Raw genomic sequence first — 21297 nt, 5'->3', positions numbered from 1 at the left:
AAAATATTTTAATGATGAGCAAAAATTTTAAAAACCCACAAAAATTGTGATTCTTGTTTGAGAAACCTGCAGGGTAGTGTTCACTGAAATTCTTTAACAGCAACTTGAAATTTCAAGCTGACAAACATTTTCCACCCCCATAACATTCAGTTATGGAAATCAAAATAAATCATTTGTCAGGTAATACAATTTCCATGGAGGTTTAAAAACCTGGGGGAAGGGCAAATGGGAAAAATTCCTCTTGGGTATAAAAAAGAATCTCCCAAAATGTTATTTTTCTTTCTGGTTGACTTTCAGACATCGATGAATGCTTACAGAATGGTCGTATCTGTAATAATGGACGATGCATAAACACAGATGGCAGTTTTCACTGTGTGTGTAATGCTGGCTTTCAAGTGGCAGTTGATGGGAAAAACTGTGAAGGTAAGACTTTTCTGAAGTCATTCCATATCAGTAATTACAGTTGCAAGAGGTTATTCACATCAATGAAAAAGAAAAGGACCCTGGTGGGGGGGAAGGGAAGGAACAAGGAGTCAGATATCCAAATACCTTTCGCTGTATCTGGGAGGGCAAGTAAAATGTCTTTTGCAGCCAGTTCTGGAGCCTTGGCTTGGCAATCCTCAACGGGATGTCTGTCCAGCAGGAGAAATAGCACATACCACTATCACAAAATGCAGTTTCTTTGATGGGAGTGGTACATTTTAAAACATAGCACAAGTCACATGCTGCCTGATTTTACTGTGTGCTTAACAGCATGCTTTATGGGATCTTACTGGGTGACTAGCAATGTGGTTTGTGTAGATGCAGGCTGGTCTGACCTATAAAAATTGTTTTAACAAAAATTTGTAAACATAATTGATGTGTTCCTACCTCCCAGACCTTTAGTAAAGGGGAAGAAAAGAAGAATGTTCTTTATCATGCTTCCCAAGGTCTTTGGGAGGGTTCCCAATGATCTATTCATACGTTAAAAGAATTTCAAGCACTGTTCTTAGAAACATTTTTGGCAGAATATTATCTCAGTGATTCAGCTCAAAGACTTAATGCCAAAATTCCTGGTTGGGATAGATACACGATTTTTTAAAAAAAAATCATAAATTATTTTTGTCTGACTTAGCCTGTAAGTAAAAAGAAAACACACTATGTCTAGGAGTGTAATTTCTGTCCAAGACAGCTGCAATATTAAGGAAAATAGCACGATTCTGAATATATTGTAATGTCATTATGATCCAGTGATTTTATGTGCTAGTAGTGATTCTGTTAATCCTTGGTAGAGACAGACATTTTAAGACTCTATTTTTCCTGACTCTTTTTTAGATGCAGTTTAGCACCATAAGCTGCTTTTAAAATATCTTATTATGGAAGTACATTGACTAAATATATTTGGAAATTAGACTATTTGGGGGAAAAACTCTCTATTCTGATTTCTTCCTTTCCCACCAAATACCATGTGCTAATAGTAATAAAAACCAGGACATCGGCAGTCTGGTAAAACATTTTTAATTCCATTGCTTGTGCTGCCAGAATGTCTGTTGCATCCACTTATGAAACAGTTTCATCTCTGGCATTGTAATGCATTGAGTTGTATGCACACACACTAATCAGTAAAGACCATGGCATTGTGCCATACCTTAATGTAACTGTGTGTAGTTCTTTAGATGAAACTGGTAAATACTACTGATTTTTTTGGATGTAACATCCGAAACTGATTTCATCTGTGCCAGGACGAAGTAAAGACTGAGAGGATATAAAAGCTTACTCAAATCAAGAACAGAATTCTCTGTACTTGCCTTTTTTTTCTCCTTTCCCATTTTGTGAGTAACTGTGCAGGGTTCAGAATAACAGTGTCTGAGAACCTCTACCTTTCCCTATTTGAATCCTCCATGATATCCCATTAGGTCAGAGGATGAATAATGCTTTCATGAAGCTATAATTAGTAAGTACCCTTCTGTATGGCCTGTCATGCTGAATACAGGAAGGGGGGGGCAGGTTTTATTTTAAATGGAGGTTGAGGATGGCAGTGCCCATAGAATTAATGCTTGAGCACAGTGCTGGGAATTCTTCCATACCATAAATCTTAGACTTGTCCAGTGGAGGTCATAAAAGTTTTCACTCCAAACCCAAATGTTCTCTCCTCTCCCTTCAGGTCTTCTTAGTAACATAAAATTGTATTTACATTCCAAACAAGAGGCTGCTTCTAACCTAGCTTCTATTTAGATTAAGATGTCAAACCCTCTTTATTACATGCCTTCTCACTTCTTGATGAATTTTACCAAGTGGAAGTTCTTAAGCTGTCCAGTTTCTCATCCGTTTTTTGTTCTCTTTGCTTTTTTGGAGTCATTCCTTTTTATATTAATGATTCATTATGAAAAATGGAATCATTGCTTTGACACATCCTCTAGGACAGTGTAGTCTGCCCCATCATATGTTTCTGATTATCATTATAGCTCTGACAACTAAGAAAAAAATTAAGGTGTATCTTTTGGCTATAACCAGTAACAGTTCTTATGCTTAAACGTTATGAGCATTGTGTCTATTGTCTACATTTTCAGATATGGATGAATGCAGCATCAGAAACATTTGCCTCAATGGGATGTGCATCAATGAAGATGGCAGTTTTAAATGCATTTGTAAACCAGGGTTCCAGCTAGCATCTGATGGACGCTATTGCACAGGTAAGCACAAGAAATTATGGGTTCCCAAAACTTGTGAGTCTTGTCTCTTTGGGTATCTTCAAGAATAGCCTTATTTGTGATTCTTGGGAACAATAGGAATGGGGCAGAGTTCTCAGCAGGTATGCTTTTTTAATCAACTGGAATTATTTGTCGTTGTGCAAGACACTACTCAGTGTTCTCCACATTGTTGAGCAATTGCCCCAGCCAGCCAGTGGGAAATATTCTTTGAACAAGGACTGCATGATCTGACCTAATTAAACGCTGGGGTTTTTTTGCCTATGGTGTCTCCTGCAGATTGGTTCCAGTGTATCTTACATTTTGTGTTTGGCCTTTGAAAGTATTCTGCCTTTGGCCATCCAAACATCCTGGCTTGTTGCATTTTTTGGGCTTTTCTCCCATTCCTGTCTGGGTGCTCCTAGACAATACAGCATCTCTGAGGAGTGCCCAGCACTTGGTGTGACCAAGGTGCAGACATGAGCACCACAGCAAGATTGTGTTTTCCATGTGCTGCATGGGTGCAATGAACTATTGTGCATTACCACACAAGTGTCTCCTTAGCTTAGCAGCTGCTGGCTGTGTTGGCTGCAGCCTTCACACACTTAGAGCAATGGCATTTATTTCAATTCTTACCTGATTTCCATGTGGGATGTGTGTGCTTGCCAAAGCTTATTTTCCAGCTGGTCTCTGTGTGGGGTTTTCCAGCTGGTCTATGTGTGGGATGTCAGTGAGACTTCAATGCCCATCAGGCCATGGCACATCAGCCAGTTGTGTTCCCAGAGATCACTGCCTGCTCTCTGTGTCATTAACAGGTGTTTGACTCATGGATGGAAGCTCAGCCAAACCCAAATTTTTGCCTTGAGTATCTTTGGTGTTTTTTAAATTTTTTTTTAAAATTACATCAGTCTGTGCCCTGAAATGCTACCCAAAAGGATGGTAACTCTACCTACTTAAAACACAATTATGTTCAGCCTCTGTTATGTGTCTCCTGACTAGGAGTATGGATACAGTCAAAATGGTTTCTGGCCCTAGAGAAATGTTACTTCTCTGCATCAAAGGAGGAATATTTGACAATTATCCAAAATTTTAGAGAACTCAACTGATTCCTACTGAAAGTTGGAACAAATCTTATAGTAAAAAGAAGGATTTCTCCCACTGCTTTATGCACTTACGCTAAGCCTTGTTCTTTATGAATGAGCATGCAAACATTTATTAGATGTTAAAGTTGTTATTGGTGAAAATCAAACCAGATTTTGAAACCTGGACACCCAAATTACACTTTTTACCTTCTTCATATTTGTCTCCTTTCTTCCATTTGCCCAAAGTATCATGAAACAATTCCCAGGTCTTCAGCAGTTAATATGATTAGTGATTCTGAATATGTTGTTTATATCATAATGTTAATACATAGAGTTTTGTAAAGGGATTTAGCTGTAAGATAATTATTAGATATTATGTATATGCATTCCTTTGGTTGTTCGTAGGTTGTTCATGTTACCATTGATTATTTAGCTACTTGTCTGCAAGAAATGTCTAATTTTAAGAAAATTTCCCAACTGATATAGATAGAGGTCTGCTTGAAAGATATTTTAGGGAAACCCTTCCTGTCAAGGCCTTGGCTCTGGCCAAGACCTGGTCCCGGCTGGTCGGGAAGTGTGCCAACAGACCCAGGTGTTCCTGCACTAAAAATGCTATCAAGTCACTTTGGCTTGCTGATGTGATCTTATAGAAGCTGGATCCCCTTTTCAAGGTAAACTTGGAAACCTTTCCTGGGAAAGGTCCTTCAGGTTCTCACTGTGAAATGGGGCTCCCAGTGATTGCAGACCCTGGGTGATGGTAAAGTATTTAGGCAGTTGATGTTGTATTACCTTGCTTATTTTTGCTTGGTGTGCGCTTATTGTTTTATTAGATGCATTGTTTTACTGTTCATAGCCAAGAGAAGTGCATGTTATTAAAAAATCAAAAGAGGGAATATGGCTCCTCAAGAACATCTAGATAATGCAATATTTACACTAAATTTGATGAATGCAGATCATCAATTTTGATCCTGGCAGAGTGATACTGCTCTGAAGAGCTGTGTGTGTGGAACCAATTTTCAAAATTTTATCCGCAATAGGGTGTGCAATGGCAAGGCCCAGCTAGGGGATAAGGTACGCATGTCTTCTATCACCGGCAGGTCCAAAGTGGTCACCTGCTCATCTGGAGAAACATTGATCACCTCTGAGACAAAGCCCAGTGAGAGGAAAAATGGCCTAATCACCATCCAGCCATGTGGCCAAAGCAGGAGCAGGGTGGGGCTGCCAGGAACATTACTGTGCCTGAAAGCTTGCAGAGGCAGCTTGCTAATAGAGGCCTCGTGTCTCACTGCACTTACCATCATATTGTTATGTTCCTGCTGACTTTCTTCAGTTATTCCCTGCTCCATGCTTCCAGAAAGACATTCAGTAATGTCAAAGTCAGCATTTCCAGCCAATGGACTCCCTCCTGCCTGAACAGTACAGCTCCCAAGCCCAGGCCATGAGAACTTCGGAACAGTAGCCATTTCTTTCCAAATGCAGAAAAAGCAACTCTCTTCCTGGGGACAGTGGACACTGTCTTTTTGTTTTCCTGTGCTGTGGGTCTCTTTGTCAGGGGCATAGTTGTTTTTGCTGTGTTTTTATTGATCAAACAAAGAAGGGGAAGATGTGGGAGATAAGAAATCCTGTTCCCTTCTGGTGAGCAAGAGAAAGCACTCTGGGAAAGGTTCAGCTAAGAGTGAGGTAAAGAACAGCTCATATGACCAGAGATGGGGTTGCCTGGCTGGCGTGGGTTGCCCTGTGCATGAGGCAGTGGTTGGTTGGTGAGACACGTGGACACCATGGGATCAGAGAGCATCATTGGGTAAAAGGACACATGAACAGCCACACTCCAGTGGCAGGCAGCCAGTGTGTGCCTGTTTGGGTGAAGTTTAGGGCATAAAAAGGCTTGGTTTGTAGCAATAAGTGATCTTCTCTGGAGCAAGCAAGAAGGAGTTCCATGTGTCTGTGTTCCTCATTGCTACAAAACTCTAAGGTCATGTTTGGATGTGCAAGGAGTGTTTGCGCAAATGGACATTTCTGCAGCAAATTAATTTCCTGCCTGAGCAGTTTTGATAGAGAATTACATGTGTGTTTTTGCAGAGCTAGGGGATTGACAAAGGAATGGAAGAGTGCAACTCATTGCTTCTATAACTGTCTCGTTTGAGTCCTCCAAGCTGAGTTTTCAGCTGTTAGGAAGGTCTTCTAACCCAAAGATGGGGATAATGTAATTAACACTTAGTTCCATAAAGCTGGAATTTAAGTATAAGTACAGGGCATATGCTTGACTGTCTGGTAAAAAATTCCACTTAGCCTTTCTGAAATAACATGCCAAAAAATAATGTTACACCATAGTCTTGTATATTCCCTGAAATACAAGACATGCTAAAGTTATTTACCATAAGTTCAGAAACACATATCAGGCATGCAGAAGTTTGAAACATTATTTCTATTCCATACTTTTTTTAATCTTTAGATCAGCAGGAATTGCCCAAATTAAAAGTCATTGCAAGACAATTGAAAATGGTAGTTTAATAGTCTGAGTAAATTTTTCCTGCTTAAAATTAGAGGATTTTGTGTACCCAGCTAGCACTACTAAGCAAGCTAAGCAGAAAAGGCAAAACTTACTGAACATGGAGAATTAATCGATTAGTTGGGTTTACAGAACCAGGTTGAATATATTTTAAGTCATCCAAATGGTGACTTTTACCACAGAAGACAGTGGAGTGTTCTCAAGGTTAGAAATTTGGACTTTATTCCTGTGGGTGAAGTTGATTTACTCTGTGGAATCTAAGGCCTGGTAAAAGCAGAGGCTTTTTACCCATCTTTACAGGAGTAAGGTTTTCAGCTGACTTGCACCATTTTAAGTGACCCACTTTACCTTTAAAAAATTCTATAGTGGTATTTCCAACACATTCTTAAATCAGTACAAAAGAAAATAGATGACACATTTCTCCCTTTACTAGGTTACAAATCCTTTTTTAAAAAATGAATTACAGGAAATGGGAAAGAAGTAATTTGGCTTTTCTGTTTCTAGAAATAACCTTTAAAAAGGAAAGCTTTTTTCCTTTTTTTTTTTTTTGTAGGAGAATCTGTTATAGGAGTTCAGTGTTGTTCACCAAAATAGCTGTCTACAGTCTACACCATTAAATAGCATGGGCTCATTTTGAATTCCAGCTTGGTTTTTACCTGCACTGAGTAGGGACTAAATTTAAAGTGGAAAAAACATCTAAGATTTGTCTTAACAGAACAAAAGATTATAAGGTGAAGTAAAAATTATTTGAGCCCATGTACTCAAATATAGCTTTTATTTTAAAATGCAGTTTGAAGAAGGAATCTTGGATCATACAAGCCATTTTTAATGCCAAACAACACAAACTAAGTAAAACACAGAGGTGTTTCACTCTCAATTTGCCCTTTTAAGGTCAGAAAAAAGGAAATTGTCACACACACTGTCTCTTGTATATAGTGTGGCGAATTCTTATGAAGTGATTATTTTATAAAGGTAATACATCCAAACAATATTTATAACACTCCTTTTCTTTATCATTTCTAAAATGATAGTATTCTCTCTGCATCCTAGAGAATGATCTTACTATTATCAGGATACACAGCCTATATATAATTTAACATCTCTATGTGATAGTTTAATATTATAAGTTTTAATTCCTGTATTTCATTGCTATGGGCCTTATTGTCCAATGTGCCATTGTTGGGCAAAGATGGTGGCTTGTGCAGGACTCAAATCATTAATGAATTCCTTTCAAGGCTGGAGTGCACTCTGTTCATTGAAAGTTTTTAAAATGGGCTGTAATGAGCATCCGGTAGGAAAACCCAATTGTCATGCAGATGACCAGAGAGACAGGGACTGCAGGCAGGGGCTGACTGGGGAGATTCAGATGTGCAGCAGGAGGAAAGGAAGTGCTTTGGTGGCCCTGTGAAGGCACCTTGTCAGGAGGTGAAAAATTCAATTTGCTATTTGGACTGATTTCTTACATGAACTGTTAATAGGGGAAGGGAATGTCCTGTTATATACTACACAAGTCCTTTGTCTCAGCAGCCGCAGTTTCCTCATTCCTCCAATTATGATTTTGCCTGAATGACCCTTAAATCGGAACACGTACCTCTTGGGAACAAGTCAGGAAAATGTAGTCCCTTTTATTCTCCAAGGAGAGCAAAATAATTTAGTTCTGTTTATTTCTCCTGAATTTGGCATTTTCCTATTCTATTTCAAAGAACAAATTCATCATTATCCCTAACAAAGTCTTTACTTGAACTACTTCCAATTAACCCTTGATATTTTTCTATAGGATGTATTGAAAATAAGCTGCACAAATGCAAGTTTCAGCCAGGCATCGAACACTATGTAGTTTAACTTCTAATAAAGCTCATTCTGTTCTCCAACAGACATCAATGAGTGTGAAACAGATGGAATATGCATGAACGGGCGCTGTGTGAACACTGATGGCTCTTTCAGATGTGAATGCTTCCCTGGCCTTGCAGTAGGACTGGATGGACGTGTCTGTGTTGGTAAGACAAACCTAATGGAGTCACAGTTAGCCAAAGTTAAGATATTAGTGCTAGTCTGATGAACAGATCAAGTTTGAATGTAGAGTTTACCATTTTTTCATGGAATGGTGGGTAGTACTTATAGTGGCTAATAATAACTCCGTAGTGTTTACTGTAATAGCCCATTTTGCTTGTTTTAATTTCCTTTTTATTTAAAGAGAAAAAAAGTATGGCTCAAATCATAAGGTCAGGTAGACTACAGAGAGTAAAGGTGACTATTGCTCTATCAGTTCTGAGTAGGTGAGAATTTGCCCTGTTTTTGTCAATGTAAAATTCTTCATTTGTCACTAAGCTTAAAGATGTAATTACTCTGTCATGTCTTTTTAACATGGGATGTACCCAATTTACTGCCAATTTCTGTACAAGCTCAGTGTTGGTTATAAAATACTAATATGCATGAAAGGTATTTATGGGCCAGTTCTTAAAGAAAGAGAAAAATCACCCCTGGACCTGAAAACATAAACATATCAAGTCTTACGTACCAGAATAGCATTAATGACTTTTCCTTGGGTTTTTTACAAGCAAAGAAAGAGCAAAGACTTTGTCCATTTTCCCCACAGCTTCTCACTAGTTCAAGGTTAAGAATTGATTGTTTGCCTAGTTGTTCACCAATGCATGCTAAGTCATTAAATACAGTGACTATTTGTATGCCTTAATTCTTGGGAGCGTGAGGAAGAAAAGTTTCTTTTCTCTAGTAGAGGAGTGCATACAGGTGGCTGGAAAGCAGAGGGAAATAGTGAAAGAGACTTTGTTTTGACAGCTATTTTATGGTGTTTATGACACCCGAGCTACATTTAATGGTTGCTATAATTTATGGCAGGATAGTTGGCTATGGCAGGATTAAGAGAGATTTCTTCCCCCAGATACACATATGCGAAGCACATGCTATGGTGGCTACAAGAGAGGACAATGTGTGAGACCATTAACGGGTGCAGTTACAAAGTCAGAATGCTGCTGTGCCAGCACTGACTATGCCTTTGGAGAGCCTTGCCAGCCCTGCCCAGCACAAAATTCAGGTATGCCATGTTCACTTGTAAATCTTCTCATTTACAAATTCCGTTCATACACTTATTTCTAGAAAGGTAGAAGAAAGTTTTATATTAACGTTGCAACTTAAATCAGGAGATTACATTGTTGTATAATACGTTACATATTTTGAGCAATCTTTTATTTTTATATGTTTTAAGACTACAGGAGATAATTTTTTTAAGCAACAGTAAATTACAATATCTGGCTCTAGATTTGATATGCACATTAAAAACAAAGAGGGCATTTTCAGATAACAAACTGTATTTTGGTAGATGTAGATAACAACAAATACAAATTTTAACCCAAGTTATTAATGGAAAAAATTTGGTTAATTCATAGCTTCAAATCCATAAGGTATACCTGCCAGTCACATGTTTGCTGCATGACTCCTATATCCTTCAAGTTATCTGAAGTAGCTTATTCAGTACCTTGCCTTTGAGTAGTCAATGCACAGACAAATGTCTAGTTCAGTTTCTTGCAAATACTTGAGTCTGTCACTGAAATCCCCACCAAATGAAGTGGTCTGGGACATAACTTCTCTCTGGCAAGAAAGCAATCCTAATGATTTCAATGGGCAGAAGTGTTTTAGGAAAATTCTTCCAACAAGACTCTGCTGACACAGTCCTTGCTGTGAAGCCAGTAAATTAAAGAGACCTTGGTTTTGTGGAGGTGACTGGCTGTAGGGAGCTGGTTTGAAACTTCAATTTATTATGTGTTTCTTGTTATTCAGCAAATTTGTTGTTGCACATAAACAAACTATACCATTTGATAAGATATCCTTGATCTATTGTGAATTCATGAAGACACTCCTGCTAAATTAAGTTAAATATGGGGCAGATTTATGGGAAAAAATGTTCTGTTTCCTGGTCTCTTTGAATATGCACCTTGGGCAAGGACTTGGGCTTAAAGTTCTGGAGAATCTTGCTGTGAATATGTTATGGTTCATTTGTGTAGGAGGATCAGCATGAAGTTTATGTCTGTTCTTAAATGCCACAGTTCATCATGTGAGGTTTTTACTCATCCATCTTCATAAGCAGATTCAGACCTTGAATCTGCTAAAATGCTTCACAGGTTCAGAATACTGTGAGGTTATTAATGTTTTCAGAAGAATTGGAAGGCATGTTACTTCTTTTGAATAGTTAATCGCCATACTGTCAATGGTGATGCTGAAAGCAATGAGCTAAGAAAGAATATTCCAATAAGTTTTTTAATAATTTTTCCAGCTGAATATCAGGCTCTGTGTAGCAGTGGAACTGGCATGACTGCAGGAGGAAATGGTAAGATCACCTAATGTTATTTAAATTTATATATAGCACTTTTGTCTGAAAGTGTTACCTTGATATCCTTAATTTGTTAGCTGTGCTGGTGGGGATGGTGACAGAAGAGAATGGGAGACAGGTTTAGGGTGAAATGAATGGAGCATGGAGTTTCAGGATGATGCCATTTCACCAGTGGGGCCTCTCTGGTTTACATCATGGAGTGTATGTAACTGTCATTACGAAATAATGACAAATTTATGAGAAGTGTCATTACCTACATGACTTTATATGTAAGTCATATTTGCATATTTCAGGTGAAATCATCCTGAAGAATAAAGCCATATTGAACATTGAGCTTACTCATGTTTTCATCTGTCAAAATAGGCCAGGGTTTGTTTAACTGTAGAGAAGAAGGAAATTATTACAATGAAAGCTTTGTAGTCATAGAACTGTGAAACTGCAAACTCTTAAATCAGCCAGTGCTCACTAGTAGATTTGCTGGCAGTAGATAGGGAAAAGCACTCAGAAAGGAGGGATATTAATGCTTTGGCAAGTGATGCCATCTGGAAATGCTATGAATCAGGAGATAGGGGGAGTATTAGTACATGGGCCTCTCTAAATCTAATCTCTGATCCCTAGTTTAATATCCCAGTTCTTCCCTACAGTTGAAGGTTTCCTAAATAACCATGGGCTAAAGATAAATCAATGACAAAGAGAAGCTTTTTTCCCTTGAGTATGAATATTTAGGTGTGAATTTCTCAATCAGAAATACATAATTATAAATATGGAGTTGCCAACATTAAATGATATTGAAACTGTCTTTTTCTAGTTTGGAAAATAAACCCCTACAGGCCCTCAACAGCTGCTGCTCTGATGTTTGGGTTTTTTTTATCTTTATGTAGATATTAATGAGTGCTTGTTGGATCCTGATCTCTGTCCAAATGGAAGGTGTGAGAACCTGCATGGAACATACAAATGTTATTGTGACCCTGGATATGAAGTAGACTCTACTGGGAAAAACTGCATTGGTATGAAATTTCTTATCCTCAAAGTATTTATAAAGAATCATCATATCCTTTCTCAAACTCTGTTGGCTGAACTATCCAAATCTATACTTCCATTCTTTTCATTCAAATAGAGGCTGCAGCCCTCTCTTGAACATGACTGATCTGACCAGTGTACAGTGTTCTGATGAAGTCTGACTGGTGCCTTGTATAGTCGTGCCAGAAATTCTCCATTTCCCCATGGAATATCCTGCCTAAACTGATTCTAGTGTGTATTAGTCTTTTCTCAAATACATGTTATACTGTGGGATCAAAGTCAACCTCTAATTGAGACTTACATCCAGATTTTGCTCACTAGCCTTCAGCTGATGAGTTCTGGTTTCTAGCATGTTATTGTTACTGGTCTCTAATTGCAAATTTTTGAATGTTGGTGATTATATTTCATCTTATTTTTCTTGTTCATGTTGTCAAGATTAATTTAGCCTTGCCTGATTCTCTGTATTGGCAATAACTTCCAGCTTAGTGTTGTCCACAATTTTTGATTAAATTAATTTTTTACTTCTGCATTAAAATTAATATTTTATACGATCAGTCCCAAGTCTGATCCCTGAAAGCATTTCTGATATCCTTGCTTCATCATGATTATTCTCCTTTTTAATATATCCTACTGTAATCTCTCCTTTGTCCAGCTCTGGAACCACCTTAAAATTCTTAAATTCCTTTCTATTATCTCCAGCTTACATAATAATTTTATTTGGGTTCTGTATTCTCTGCTTAAACCTAAATAGCTTAAGTCATGGGTGTTATCCCAGTCTAAACTATCCATTATCTTTAAAAAAAAAAAAGGGTTAATCTTTCTTAGATAAAAATCACGCTGTAATTCATCCCATTTTCCCTTTTGCTTCTTTGGCTTTAATTATCCATGTCCTATTCCAGTGTTTGCTTGTAGCTGATGGCATCTCTTCTCTTCTCCCAATCCATCTGTGAGTTTTCCAGATGCTCCCCAACCCACCCTGTTGTAGCCCACATCCATGCTCCATCACAGCTGTTTCACATTCTCCCGTAATGTTCCACCTGGCCCTCTCTCAATTTTTCTGAACTCCTGTGAAGCTTCCCACATGGTCTGTTTTATTCTGCAAGTCTCCCTTCTTTTCCTAGCACTCTTGCTGTTCCCAGCTGCTGCACTGACCCTCTGAGTCTTCCCAACTTCTCTCAACACTTTCTAGGCCTCTGACTTAGCCAATTGTTCCTGTCTGCTCTCTGGGTCTCTCCTGGTCTTCACCTGCTATTCATGGCCCATTGCCACCTTCTTGCAACTTCTCCCTGATGACCACAGTTCTTCCAAAGATTTCCTCAGGGTTCTTAAATTTAGCACTAGCAATTCTATTTAAATTTTTCATCTCTGAAGCAAGTGTAGACTTACATTAGACTTGTTAACTATAACATCTAAGTTCAGAAACAGCTTGGAAAAACTGGTGATTTAATGACCAAGCTGATCAGCAAACCTTTTCAAACCAATCTTCTCCTTGTTTCTGTCATGACTGTGGGTGCTGCTGTGCAGTGACTCAGAGACGGCATAGACCCAATCCATAGTAAAGGCAGGATGAAAATGTGAATCCCAGCTTTATTTGGAACTGTGGTGTGGCTGTCACATACTATGAATATGTGAGGAAAGAAAGTACAAGCTCTTGTGCAAACCTGTTGTCTACAAAAAGAATCCAGTATTCATATTCCACATCCCCCTGCCCTATTTGTCTCCTCTAAAAAGTGGCTGTTGGGAGTGAAATTCTGTCCTGATTTCTATTCCAGAAATGTTTTATTTCTTAAAAAGTTCTTTATTTTCATTGCAGATATTGATGAATGTGCACTGAACATGCTGCTTTGTGACAATGGACAGTGCAGAAATACCCCTGGAAGTTTCACTTGCACCTGTCCAAAAGGATTTGTATACACTCCTGATCTAAAAACATGTGAAGGTAAGTGGTAATGCACCATTTCATCCTAGTTTTATTCATATGGATTGTTCTTGGATTGTGCCAGAAATACTTTGAACCTTCATGAAGGTATAATGTGTAAAACTAAAAAAAAAAATCACAATAAGTACATTCAGTGGGAAAGTAGGAGAATGAGGAGGGAGGGACAAGGCCAAAATGAAATTATTAGATAACCTCATGGAATAGCCTGTATTTACTCTCCCTATTTACTACTACCACTGAGCCCACACTGTGCCAAGGGTGAGAAGAACCAAGTTTTATAAATCTCTTGTGTGAGGAACAGAGCCAAAGGGCCCCTAGTTTGAAGCCTTTTGGAGCCACAGACAGTTCTAATGCATTAGTGTGTCTTTGGGACACAGCATTGCTGGTCTGTTGTGAGGCGTTCCTAACAGAAAAGGGGAATATCAGCAAGATTGGGTATGAGGAAAGCTTTGTCCCCTTTTTCCTAAACTGAAAAGAGCCATATGTGTTTTTGTTAATGTTTTCTGGCACTAATAGCAATGTGTTTCTTTTCTAGATATTGATGAATGTGAATCCAGCCCCTGTGTTAATGGAGTGTGCAAAAATACACCAGGTTCTTTTGTTTGTGAATGTTCTCCTGAAAGTACTTTGGATCCAACCAAGACCATCTGCATAGGTATTTATTCCTTTGAAAATTTTATGTTTGCTGGTTAAAAATATCTGGTGACATGCGAACATTGTACACCGGGTTAAGAAAATACTTTAAACTTGTGTAGATTAATTTAATGGGAAACATAACAGAAACAGTGTTTAAAAGTGCCTTTTTTCACCATTACTCTGGGGACACAAAGTGCACTTGGGGGCTTGGTGTGCTTCCATGTCAAATTTGAAAGAGAGGTGAAAATTTTTTTTAACCAGCACAGAAATCCTGTGACCAGTACTTCAGGTCTGTGCTCACCCCCTTAATTTCTCCTGTAATAAGGTGGGCATGTTCTAATTAGGATCTGCTCTCTGGAATAAACTTGTATTTGAGATGGAGCATGAACAAGTTATGCACAGTCCAAACCAGCTCAAGAGCATCCATGGACAATGCTGTGACTCAGATACTCTGTGGGCTCATAATTTCCTTTCTTGCCTGTTTTATTGGGACAGTAATTTATAGCTCTTTTCTAGTCAGTGAGAAAAACTGTAGGACTACAGCTGTCTGACCCTTAGCTAACTCCTGCCACTCTCCTATATGGGAAGATATCCAGACTAGGGGATCTAGTAAAATAATGGAAGATGTAGCAAGGGTTCTTCTGCATGGGCTTCTAAACTGAGTCATAATCAATACAGGGACTCAGATCTTGAATAGTATTGACATACTCCCTGTTAAGCACAGTAAGCATAAACAAGGATTTGCAAGAACTTTGTGCTGGGATGATTTCAGGCTATAGTCCAGAATAGAAAAAAGTGAAATTAAGAGATTTTAAAACAAATTTAGCTCTGATGTGGTAAATTATAATGAAAGGATGATTCTTTTTCATGGTTAAAGCACGTGTGTGTACATACAGTAATGAATAATGCTAGAGAATCTGCATGGAAATATATTGTGTTTTTCCAAACAGAAACTGTCAAGGGTACCTGTTGGCAGAACATAGTCAATGGAAGGTGTGAAATAAATATCAATGGAGCAACTCTGAAGTCCCAGTGCTGTTCCTCACTAGGTGCTGCTTGGGGAAGCCCATGTACACCATGTGAACGAGGTAATGCCATTAATTTTCCTCAGGAACCTAGGACTTTTCCTCTCTGAGCTTGGTTGAGATTATTATTGTAGAGGTTGGGCATAGGCTAGACAAATAACTACTTCTTCTGTTGTCAAGCAGTCATTCCTTATTCAGTCCCAAAAAAGAGAAGTCTTAATATTTGAGAGGTAGCATGTAGCTATAGAAGGTTCTAACTGAATTTTACAGTACATATTTTACAAGTTTAAGTGCTAAAGGGAAGGGACCACACCTTCAGTCTGTAACTGGCAGCTTTACTTTAGCATGGTTTGTCATAATTAGTGATCTGGAGTTCCTAATGGTGTAGCAATAAATGCATGTTCCCCAGAGATCCCAAGGAAATGTTTGCAACAAATAGATCTTTGGTGTGGTAATGAAGGGAGGAGAGGGAGTAGCCCTTCTTATTATACTCTGTAGATTAACTGATGACCTGGAGAATCATACAGTTGGTGAAAAATGGGTTGAGGTTGCTGCATATTCATTTCATAATTTTACTGAACTGTGGGATGAGCTGGGAACCCAGGGATGAGCTGATGAATGCAGAAATGTGTGTGGGTTGTTATTTCTGTATCCTGAAACTGCTAGTTTGCTTAAATCTTCGGTTAATTTCATTCTGTGTATCTTAACAGGATTCATCCTCATTCATCCATGGTAAATAGGGTTGTAATGTGCTGTGATCGAGTGAAATGAATAAATTGGTTGAAATGAAACAGAAATCATAACCACTTTTAGGCTAGCTAGCTGAGACACATGGGAAGCAAAAGAGGATAAAGGCTAACACTCTATATAGTTGATGTAGTTGCCCCATCTTATCTCTTATTATTTCAGAAAATACTGGGATACTGTCTAAGCACTCAGACTTCTCATAGCAATAAACTAGATAATGTTTCACATGATCAGTTTTGCACAATAAATTAATGGTGAGTTTTAGACTGTAGTATTCTGAAACTTCACTTCTGTTTGTTTTACAGACCCAATATGTCAAAAGGGATATTCAAGAATAAGAGGAACATTGTGTGAAGGTATTTATTGTTGCCTTAACATAAATCAGAGCTTGAATAAAAAAATGCCAGTGTTTTGATTTAAGTGGTTAATTTATCATAGAGGAACACTATGCCAAGTTCTTACCTTATGTTGTTCCATTGACTTCATTAGAGTTATATCAGGGATGAATTTGGTTTCAGTTTGTTTAACATTCCTGCATTCTCACACTTTATCTCAAAGTACACGCTTGCAAATACAATGTCAACCAGTATAAGGAGGTGGCTCTCTCTCTTCAAACACTGTTAACTGAGTAACCTGTTTTTACAAATCATGTGTTTTATATATACTACAAAACAGGGCATAAGCAAAACAATGGTATGATAAGCCATTACTATGCTTTAGAAAAAGAATGTTCAAGGACTGTTGTTCACTTTAGTTTTCTTTTTCTTTTTTTCCTAATCTTGGCTTTCTCCCATATGACATTATATGAAATCTTACACATTTAAAAAAGTATTTTTCACTGTTCTATAAAAACAAACAAACAAACAAAAAACATCTGGACACAGTTATACTTTGGTTAAAGAAAAGGTTAATGTTTTAAATGTTTAGTTTTTTGCTTGGTATGAGATGACTCTATACTATTCTGTGAGAATTGAAGGTCCCACCCTGTTTCATCTCTATTTGAATTGATTTGAACCCTTGGAAAAGTACTGCATATTTACATAATATGCAGAAGCTCAGAGAGTCTCAAACTGCTGTGGTTCATCCTGACTGACAACATCTGACATGACACTGCAGTTAAAATATTTTTTAAAAATTACTCCCATATGTAGCTTCCAAAAAGAAACATTGTTTTTTCTCTTAAAAAAAAAAAAAAAGAGAGGAACACCCTCACACATACTCTTTGCTTTCCAAATGATGACTGAATACCTTGGCACGTCTATGCTGCAGACCCACTGTACATAACTTATCTGACCTCAGCAACACTTTGCAGAGTGTGTAAGTGAAAGAAGAGAAAAAAAAAGTGGGCCCACCTATCTCTCTTCACAAGGAAAATCTTAGAACATTTTCAACACTGCTGGGATGGAAAGTTTATCATTCCAAGATGCAGACAGAACTGTTTTCAGCATTTCCTTTACCAGCACATCGGATTACATCTATTACATGCTTTAATCTTTCTCGTTTCTATGGGACCTGGATAGCCCCAGGTTTTTCAGAGTCGTTTTCCTTCCTGGTAACCTTACTGAAGCCTTATTTGGTTTTCAACCAATATAAGCATTTTTCAAGACAGGGAAAGGCCTCTAGGAAATTTACTGGCAAGTCAGAGACAGGAGTAAGTTTAGTTCCCAAAAGGTGATAGTCAGTTCTCCCATACACAGCCTATGTAAAATGAGTAATAGCTCTTGTGCAGGGAAATAAGCAAACTAAATTGGCAGCATTCCTCTCGTTTACGAGTGAGCCCTGGAGTTGTCAGCTGCACTATTGCTCACAGGCTGTGAACAGTGTTTCAGTGGTTTCTAATAATCCACTGGCTTTACTTCATACCTTTCAGTCAATTTACAATATCTGTTCAAGGGCAGAGGCCACTGATTTGCCCCCCAGTGTTTATCCTCCGTCGTGCTCCATGAGGTTTGAGAGATGCAGTCTCTGCACCAGGAGTTTTGTCTGGAGGCCTAACCAGCCCAACCTTCCCACTTTTTGGTTACTCTATACATGAGTATTCATCTACAGATTGCCAGTCATTCTTTTTCCATTTCTTGTTCTTATCCTCTCCTGTCCTAAAACTTGTCACGCTTCATCTTGGAGCATGTTTAATGCTGGAAGCTTTTTCCCAAAGGCAGTTGTGAAGCATATGCTTTCCACAAAGGACATGGGTGGGAGGACCTCACACTTAGATTACTAAACATTTATTTAAGCTTAAGCCAAGCGAATGCATATGATCAATTTTTCCTTACCAAAAAGTGCTAAATTTGCCTTTTAAATATAAAAATACAGTTTTTACTTAACAAAGTTAAACTCTGTGTGTAGTTGTAAGTAGGTTATTTTAATATATATAAAGTTGCTAATTGGTGACAAGGCCATAGACCTAGATTTCAAATGTTGTAGTTTCCAGACATGCATCTACAGAAAATATTCAAAAATCTTTTAAAAATACTGAATCTAGTTGGAATAATGCATAATGTCATTTTGCACTTATTTTGATCTTTCTTTGTCCATTTGCTTCAAATATCTGGCCCACAGTGAGTATGAAAATGGATATAGTTTTTAAACACCCCTCCCTTTTCTGTTACTTTGAATTTAATTTCAGTATATGTAGGAATAGCTAATAGCAACATATATTATTTCTGATCATCAGCAGTTTTCTGTAATTAATTGGATCTGACTGACTTACTTTGGGAGTTGTAAATGTTTTTAAGGCCATGTAGACTGCTGCAGTTTTTTATTTTATCCAAAAACATTACAATATAATTATTTTTTATATTTTTCCTAATTTGTTCACGTTTAGCATGCTAGTGATAACTCTTACTCACTTCCGTTTTTTCTTTAATAGATGTTAATGAATGTGAGGTGTTTCCTGGAGTCTGTACAAATGGGCAGTGTGTCAATACCTTGGGATCATTTGTTTGCCAGTGCCCCAGTGGAATGACTTTAGATGCTTCTGGACGGACTTGTCTTGGTAGGTGTTAATTCCATGCACAGGTCTGCTAATGAAGAGCAGATCTATGCAATGACCAGTGGTTGCACTGTGTGTTTTCTAAAAAGAAATGAAAAGTTTTGCCCATTTTTCAAATTGAATTAGTCAGGGACATGAACTTAGTTCACCTGGAATAGGAACAAGTTCCAATGGTAGTGGCTAAAGCCCATCACCATCTGCCAGCTGATGAATAGCTGTGATTTAGTTCCAGATTGTTCATCTGACAAATCCCTACAGATCATGCATGTTCTTAGCACTCTTCATCTGCAGCCCCACTGAAACCACTTTCCACAAAGGCTGGAATAGTGGAGGCTGCACCATTGTGGGCTGGGATTGGCCACACCATGCACCTTGATGCAGTGTGCAACAGAATATCCAAGTTTTGTACGCGGTCCACCAAAAGGACCTTTGTCCATTTATGACAGTAATGCCCAAGGTTTGCCTCTGAACAAGGCATAGCTTGTAGTAATTGAAAAACCTTATCTAAGTATCGCAAGCTGGAATGTTTAAAATCCTTTTCTCATCCAAAATTTTCTTCAAGTGTTGAACACCATTTTTCAGAGTGGTGCTTTAAACTCACTTAAACTGTTAATTTCTGATTTTAGTGTTAATATTTTGCTGCTAGGAATTATGCAGTGTATGAGAGCTTGGTATGCTCCTCCGCAAAAACGTGGAGCGAACTGTCCTGTGAAAGGATTTTGGAAAAAAAATCCTCTGCAGTGAAGTAAATTTCTCTTTCTTTCTCAACATGTTGTTAAATTGCCCTACAGACATCCGCTTGGAGAGCTGCTACCAGCGGCACGAGGACGAGCAGTGCACGGCGCAGATCCCCGGGCGGCACCGCATGGACGCCTGCTGCTGCTCCGTGGGGGCAGCCTGGGGCTACGAGTGTGAGGAGTGTCCTCTCAGGGGAACTCCTGAGTTTGATGCTCTTTGCCCAAGGGGTCCTGGCTTCTCTACGAAGATAGAAATAAGTGGGAAGCCTTTCTCTAAAGGTATGTGATCCATTTGTGGTTGATGCTGGCAAATCCCGATGGCTTCTGCTTTTACTCTTCCATCAGACAACTCCTCTGGGTTTGAAACTTCTGGTGATAGGCACTTCACTCACCCCAAGGCACGTTTGAAAATCCAGTTAGATTTCATGTCAACTGAAGTCCAAATAAAATACAAGAGAATTTAGTTTGTGTTAGAGATCATTAAATACCATATAATACTGCAGGCTCAAAACACAGAATTTGTGTCACTAGAGAGGTTAAATTATGCCTGACTTTGCCTCCTGACATCTCATAGTACAAGAACCAGAGCAAACTGGGCAGTCAGCTTTGGATGTATTGAAGGAGCAATCCTTACTTGTGGAGGGTGCAATAACTTTAATTCTAATGTGAAACAATGAAGAAATGGTGAATGATTTTGGGAATTTCTTGTGAAACTACTTGGAGAAGTAGAGGAAATCGTTTCCAGGATGATGGCTCAAATCAGAAAATTTTATTTACAGTAAACCTAGTTGTGTTATGACTCTTGTTGGTAAACTTCCAACATTAAATGGGAATCACACAGTGACACCCCAGCATCATGTGCTGAAAGCTATCTTTCCAGGATTACCACTGAGGTTAAGCTGGAAAATGTCAGAAGCTAGCCAAAAACTAAACATTATGAAGTCTGAAATGAGGGGAATATATATATGAATGACAATTGGTGTTGTTTGTTTCAGCCTTGTTTTATAAACAATTACTAAGCCATTAATTATCCATAAAGAAAGTGACATGTGCTTTTACTTATGTTCATTATGTTTTCTGTGACTCATGGAAGTCACATTTTTTTCTCAGAAATTAGAAGACAGAGTGCTTCTTTTGAAAGCTGTCTTTGCCTTCATCCTTGGTCCACTGAAATCTTTTGAGCTGCAGGTCAGATCCTGCAGGACAAAGGGGAGACTGATACTATTCTGTAGCAGAAAGTGTTCTTGGAAATTCCAGCACAGAGTATCTGTCTACACTGTTGGTTAAGGGGAAGTCAGTATCAGTTTATGTACTGTGGTTTAATTTTCCCACAAGGAGGGGTCACTGAAATGAAAAATAGTGCGCTGATGTCAGCATTGCTCTTATGTGCACTGTTTTTGTATGCAATGGTAACATCATATGTCCTTACTATCTCATTTTCAGACATCAATGAATGCAAAATGTTCCCCAGCCTTTGTACCCATGGAAAATGCAGAAATACCATTGGCAGTTTTAAGTGTAGATGTGACAGTGGATTTGCCCTTGATTCTGAAGAGAGGAACTGCACAGGTAAACTGCATGGATGTCTCTGTCATAGCT

General features: G+C 38.4%; 1 protein-coding gene across 4 annotated transcripts in view; it reads left to right on the top strand.

Annotated features, from left to right (window-relative positions):
- The window catches only part of FBN1 (fibrillin 1), a 144875-nt gene that overhangs the window by 70850 nt on the left and 52728 nt on the right, over positions 1 to 21297 (top strand). For all 4 annotated transcript variants that reach the window (XM_030954970.1, XM_030954973.1, XM_030954971.1 and 1 more), the window contains exons 14-26: positions 298 to 423; positions 2550 to 2672; positions 8132 to 8254; positions 9157 to 9309; positions 10546 to 10599; positions 11484 to 11609; positions 13436 to 13561; positions 14097 to 14216; positions 15148 to 15285; positions 16275 to 16325; positions 18839 to 18964; positions 19753 to 19977; positions 21142 to 21267. In XM_030954970.1, coding sequence (XP_030810830.1) covers positions 298 to 423; positions 2550 to 2672; positions 8132 to 8254; positions 9157 to 9309; positions 10546 to 10599; positions 11484 to 11609; positions 13436 to 13561; positions 14097 to 14216; positions 15148 to 15285; positions 16275 to 16325; positions 18839 to 18964; positions 19753 to 19977; positions 21142 to 21267 — 1617 coding nt within the window. The remainder of the gene's footprint in view (positions 1 to 297; positions 424 to 2549; positions 2673 to 8131; positions 8255 to 9156; positions 9310 to 10545; positions 10600 to 11483; positions 11610 to 13435; positions 13562 to 14096; positions 14217 to 15147; positions 15286 to 16274; positions 16326 to 18838; positions 18965 to 19752; positions 19978 to 21141; positions 21268 to 21297) is intronic.

This window comes from Camarhynchus parvulus, chromosome 10, assembly GCF_901933205.1.
Source record: "Camarhynchus parvulus chromosome 10, STF_HiC, whole genome shotgun sequence".
Classification (NCBI taxonomy): Eukaryota; Metazoa; Chordata; class Aves; order Passeriformes; family Thraupidae; genus Camarhynchus; species Camarhynchus parvulus.
The sequence above is the reverse complement of the archived record's forward strand: the minus strand, read 5'-3'. Positions and strand labels throughout refer to the sequence as shown.